The sequence below is a fragment of the Physeter macrocephalus genome, chromosome 2 (assembly GCF_002837175.3).
Source record: "Physeter macrocephalus isolate SW-GA chromosome 2, ASM283717v5, whole genome shotgun sequence".
NCBI lineage: Eukaryota > Metazoa > Chordata > Mammalia > Artiodactyla > Physeteridae > Physeter > Physeter macrocephalus.
Window position 1 is genome coordinate 124745532 of NC_041215.1, and position 6295 is coordinate 124751826.

The following is a 6295-nucleotide window of genomic DNA, read 5'->3' on the forward strand; positions in this document are numbered from 1 at the left end:
AGGCAACGTGAATTTCAGTAAGTCCCCCAAATGATAAATATGACTGGCTACGCGAGCTTGGGAAGCTCGGCTTACATGATATAGCCCAGGCCCCTTAACGCACGCCCAGGGTCACCATTTCCCCTTCCTTCCTGGCTGGCCTCCTCATCAACCCCACTCCTAAATCAGAGTCGTTCAGGACTCAGGCCTGGGGCCTGTCTTTTCTCATTCTCTCCCCAGGTGATCACAGCTATTCTTACGGCTTCTTATGCCCTATGTGCAGACGACTCCCCAGCCCGGGCTCCCACTGGGCTCCAGGCCTGTGAATCCAGTGTCAATTCTGCATCGCCATTGGGTGTCTCACTGGTATCTCAACTGTACGGCTGGTTCCTCACTGTCTTCTTTCCCTCTAAACGCCCCCTCTCCCCACATAGCCCTAAGCCTTTCTCTTCTCAATAAATGACACCTCTGTCTACCAGTTACTCAAGCCAGAAACCTGGCTGTCACCTGAGTTGCTCCTCTCCCTCCCCTCCCCACACCCAACCTGCCACAGGTGTATGTCAGTCATCTGCTTCCGTCCATCACCACTGCCACTGTCCTCTCACCCAGAAGGCGACAACACCTGACGCTTCTGCCTCCACTCTTGTGGCCCCTCAATCCACTCTCCACTGAGCAGCCAGAGTGATCTTTTAAAAATGGAAATTAAATCACGCCATTCTGCTGCTGAAAACCCTGTAAGAGCTTCCCACAGATTTACAAAACTTACAACTTCAGACCTACGAGGTCCTGCGTGGCCTGGCCTCAGCCCACTTGTCCCCTCGCCCCTTGTCCTGCCCCCATCGCTCAGCACCATCCAGCCAAGATGACCCCCTTCAAGTCCTCAGACACAGAGATCTTCCTGCCTCGAGTCTTTACTTGGACCTTCACTTCTGGAAAATTTACTCTGGCTCTGCCTGGCTGTCTCCTACCTGCCCTTCAGGCCTCAGCTGAATGTCACATCCTTGGAGCGGTCTTCCTTCCTGACGATCCTGTGTGCTAGGAGCGGGGCCACACGTCCCTCTGGAGTCCCTCTTTCACTGCGCCTGTTCACTTCTTCACAGCATCTACCACAACCTGCAATTTGATGTTTACTTGTATATTACCTGTCCCTCCCACGAGGCCATAAGCCTCCTGAGAGCAGGGACCATGTCTACCTTCTTCTTAATTAGCGCTCTGCATGACACCTGGTGCTGAACGCAAGGCTCTCTCTATGACCCGCTCCAGCCATCTCTTCAGTCTTACGTGCTTCATGCTGTCAAACTGCTTCATTCTTGTTCCCTGCGCACACTCTGACTTTAAAAACCCCTCTGTCTCTGCTCATACTGTCCTCTGCGCCTGGAAGTCCTCCTCCTCCCTCTTTCCTGGTTAACTCCTAGCCATCCTCTATGACTCAGCACAGTAACAGGCTGGCCTTGCCGCTCTCCCGCCAGGTGCAGGCACCGGTCTGCGCTCTCACTGCTCTGTGTGCAGTTCTATAAAGCAGTGATACTCAAAGTGCGGTCTGCGGACCACTGGTCCTGCTGAAAGAAGCAGAGAAATAGGGAATGTGTGTTCAGAAACCTTTACAACAATTTAATATTATTATGACATCCAAGCAGACAAAACCAGCAAATTTTCTCAATCAACAATGTAATACCCAAAATATCAATCCAGCAAACTAAGCTCAAAGCAAACCGAAGGAAAAATAATAGAGTTGAAATACATGATCAGAGAATAGAAAAAAAACAATAGAGAATCAATTAAATCAAAACTGGTTCTCTGAAAAAATCAACAAAATTGACACACATTTAGCCAGAGTGGTGAAGAAAAAAAGAGAGACGACTCAAACTACTAAATTCAGGAATGAAAGGAGGAGCGTTGCTATAAACCTTACAGAAAGAAAAAGGACTGTAAAAGGCTGCTATGAACAATTACATGCCAACAAATTAGATAAGCTAGATAAAATGGACAAACTCCTAAGAAGACATAAAAAACAAACACTGGCTGAAGAAGAAATAGAAAACCCATAACAAGTAAACAGATTAAATTAGCACTCAAAAAACTTCCCAGGACGAAAAGCCTAGGACCAGGCAGTTTCACTGGTGAAACTCTTCCAAGCTGAAGGTCCAAGTATTTTACAACTCAACAATTAAAAAAAAAAAAAAAAAGGCAAAGGACTTGAATAGATATTTCTCCAAAGAAGATATACAAATGACTAACAAGCACATGAGAAGATGCTCAAGATCACTAGCTATTAGGGCAATGCCAATCAAAACCATAATGAGATACCGCTTCATACCGACTAGGATGTCCATAATAAAACAAAAACAAACCCAGAAAATAACAACTGTTGGTAAATATGTAAAAAACTTAGCACCTTTATATATTGCTGTTGGGAATATAAAATGGTAGAGCAACTTTGGAAAACAGTTTGGCAGTTCTGTAAAAAGTTAAGTACAGAGTTACCATATGACCCAGCAATTCCATTCCTAGGTGTATATACCCCATAAAATTGAAAACTTAGGTTCACACACAAACTGTTATGCGACTATTCATAGCAATATTATTCATAATAGCCAAAAAGTAGAAACAACCCAACTATCCATCAACTAATGAATGGATAAACAAAGTGTGGTATATCTATGTAATGGAATTATTATTCCACCACAGAAAGGAATGATATTAATTCAAGCTACAACATAGATGAACCTTGAAAATATTACGCTAAGTGGAAGAAGCCAGACATAAAAGGATATACACCTCATATGATTCTGTTTACATAAAATGTTTAGAATAAGCACATCTCTGAACTCAGAGAGTAGATTAGTTACTGCCAGGAGCTGAAGGAAAGGGGACTGTAGTGTGACTGCTGATGGGTGCGGGATTTCTTTTTTTCGGGGGTTGGAGGAGCTGATAAAAATGTTGTAGAATTAAGAGTATTAACGGTTGCATGATCTTGTAACTATACTGTAAGACCAATGAATTGCACACTTTAAACTGGTGAATTTTATGGTATATGAATTACATCTCCATTAAATATATGCACACACACACACACAGTCAGACCCACAAAAATACCAAACTATAATAAACTGAAAATTTAAATATCTGGTCCTTCACCAAAGACGGTTTGAGACGTATAGCCTCAAAGAGTTATATGAGCTGTTGGCTGAAGGACTAGTTCCTAGTCTTGTTTTCCTTCCTCATCTTACACACACACAGACACACGTGCGTGCGCTCTCTCCCACACTTTCCTTGCCCCATCCTCCTCCTTCATGGGTTCAGGGATCAGGGCTGCTACAGGACTCATGTCCCCTGTACGAAGGCTGTGCTTTGTGGGCTAGAATGAGCACCAAACCATCAATCATGACAGCATTCAGAGCTCCATGGAACTACAGATGGTCCCTGACTTATGATGGTTCAACTTATGATTTTTCAATTTTACGATGGTGCTAAAGCAATATGCCTTCAGTAGAAACCACGCTTCGATTAATGTTGATCTTTTCCCAGGTGAGGGATATGCCATACGATCCTCTCTCATGATGCTGGGGAGGGGCAGCCGCAGCCCCGCTCAGCCATGTGTTCATGAAGGTTAACAACCAACACACTTACCATCATTCTGGACTCACACAGTCATTCTGTTTTTCACTTTCAGTACGGTATTCAATAATTACATGAGATATTCAATACTTTATTATAAAATAGGCTTTGTGTTAGGTGATTTTGCCCAACTGTAGGCTAATGTAAGTGTTCTGAGCACGTTTAAGGTAGGCTAGGCTAAGCTATGCTATTCAGTAGATTAAGTGTATTAAATATATTTTCTTTTTTAAAATTAATTAATTATTATTATTTTTTTTTAAGTTTTGGCTGCGTTGGGTCTTCGTTGCTGCGCGCGGGCTTTCTCTAGTTGTGGCAAGCGGGGGCTACTCTTCGTTGTGGTGCACGGGCTTCTCATTACTGTGGGTTCTCTTGTTGCGAAGCACGGGCTCTAGGCGCGTGGGCTTCAGTAGTTGTGGCTCGCGGGCTCAGTAGTTTTGGCTTGCGGGTGCTAGAGCACAGGCTCAGTAGTTGTGGCACATGGGCTTAGCTCCTCTGTGACACGTGGGATCTTCCCAGACCAGGGATCGAACCCGTGTCCCCTGAATTGGCAGGAGGATTCCTAACCACGGCTCCACAAGGGAAGTTCCAAATGTATTTTCAACTTCTGATATTTTCAACTTACGATGGGTTTATCAGGACACAACCCCATCATAAGTTGAGGAAGATCTGTAGTTTACAATTAAGCACTAACTAAAATTAATCCATTTTTAGGCCTAACATCTGTACTGAATGAAACGTTTTCTAATGCCAAACAAGCAGGCATTCATTGTTAGCTTTATTTACACTGTCCAACAGGAGTGAACACAGGAGGTCAATAAAATGAATACATTCTGGAAGCTACCTACCATCACGGCTCCGTTATCCTGGCCCACAAATATCCGTCTGCTATCATGATGGTAAGCCATAGCAGAGCAAGGAGCTGCCAGAAAGACAAAGACCACGTTACGCGCAACGCTAAGCATGTTAAGTCATTGTTCAAGGTACATTATTAAAAAAGAGCTATAAAACTCAGGTTAAAAGAAAGAGGGCAAAAACACTTTATAAAAAAAAATTACTAAAATTCTGTTGTCTTAGTGTAAAATTTTAACCTTAACAATCTTCCAAGTTACTTTTATAACTTTGGGTGAAGCAAGCTCCATGAAGTTTCATCTGATTGAAACTCCTACCTGTTTCTGGAAAGGTCTGGGGTCCAGTGCTTAGAGTAGGTGATCTGCTACCCAAATTCCGCAGGTCATCCTGCCCCTCCCGCTTCCCCATCACAGGTAAAACAGCACCTGGCATCTGTGGAAAGAAGGGTTCCCAGCACCACAGTTCCCTTTCCGTGGCATGTGAGCAAGCTGGGAAAGCCACTTTGGGATTACTTGTTTTTTTTTTCCCAATGATGAAAAAAATGTTCCGTTTTGCGATGACTCATACAACCCCAGTTTGTGGTAACGAGTTGTGAGGTATAGACATGTTTCTTTGTCCATAGCATGTCATGTGACTAGGACAGCCCCGACTCTTCCCATGTATGCACCCCTCTTCCAGCTTCTACATAGTCTTCTTCCAGAAAGCATGGGCCAGAGAACGAGTTTCACAAAGGAGAAACTCTAAATCGTCTCCTCTGCTAAAAATCAGAATTAAGGTGATTTAGAAAATGGAACATTTGGAAAAAGAAATGTTTGGGTTCACTTCAGCCTTAAGAATTTTAATTGACTGTGGAAAGAAATGCATGCTAGGAAATAAAGAAACAAATTTGAGTTTATTTTCAAATAATATTTCTTAAAAAAAGTAAAAGAGAAAAATCTTATAAATGAAGTTACCATTTGAAAACAGTTTAAAGTTCTCTAACTACAATGGCTGATATTCTCCACCAAAGGAAGAAAATAAACTACAATACTGAATTGTACTCAAAGGCAGAAACATAGTTAGCTGTATGATCAGACTATTTCAGCTGCATTCAAAAAACCATCTCGTTGAGATGTAGAGACCAAAACTGTCTACACACAAAACAATTAGAACTGACTACAAGTTTGTACACCCTTATCCACCATATTGATGTTTGAAACTACAAAGAACGACCATGTTTAAGAATTATAACCACAAAGATATATGTATCTTCATACAAAGTGCTTTTTAATAACCACTCATAAAATTATCTTTGAGAAATCATATCTCTTTGATGATTTTAAAGATTCACTGTCATCATTTTTGCTTGTTTTTCAGTTGGTACTAAATCTTTTTTTTTTTTTTTTTTGCGTTACGCGGGCCTCTCACTGTTGTGGCCTCTCCCGTTGCGGAGCGCAGGATCCGGACGCGCAGGCTCAGCGGCCATGGCTCACGGGCCCAGCCGCTCCGCGGCATGTGGGATCTTCCCGGACCGGGGCACGAACCCGTGTCCCCTGCCTCGGCAGGCGGACTCTCAACCACTGCGCCACCAGGGAAGCCCGGTACTAAATCTTAATGCTTTAGTTTTAAGCTTCTTTTCAATTCTTTTTATGCCCAATCCTATAACTAACTGTACATAAACATGTTAAAATCTTTTCTGTAAAAATTACAATGTGCTGAGTAATTTTATAAGACTAGAGAATTCTCACATGTTTTTTAAAAAAGCCTCGCTAGTTTGCTTTGTATCCTTTTTTTTTTTTTTTTTTGGTACGCGGGACTCTCACTGTTGTGGCCTCTCCCGTTGCGGAGCACAGGCTCCGGGCGCGCAGGC

At 42.8% G+C, this 6295-nt stretch overlaps 1 protein-coding gene across 4 annotated transcripts in view; it reads right to left on the bottom strand.

Moving 5' to 3' along the window:
• The window catches only part of WDFY1 (WD repeat and FYVE domain containing 1), a 52655-nt gene that overhangs the window by 26093 nt on the left and 20267 nt on the right, over window positions 1-6295 (bottom strand). For all 4 annotated transcript variants that reach the window (XM_007108335.4, XM_055090224.1, XM_055090223.1 and 1 more), the window contains exon 3: window positions 4443-4516. In XM_007108335.4, the coding sequence (XP_007108397.1) occupies window positions 4443-4516 (74 nt within the window). The remainder of the gene's footprint in view (window positions 1-4442; window positions 4517-6295) is intronic.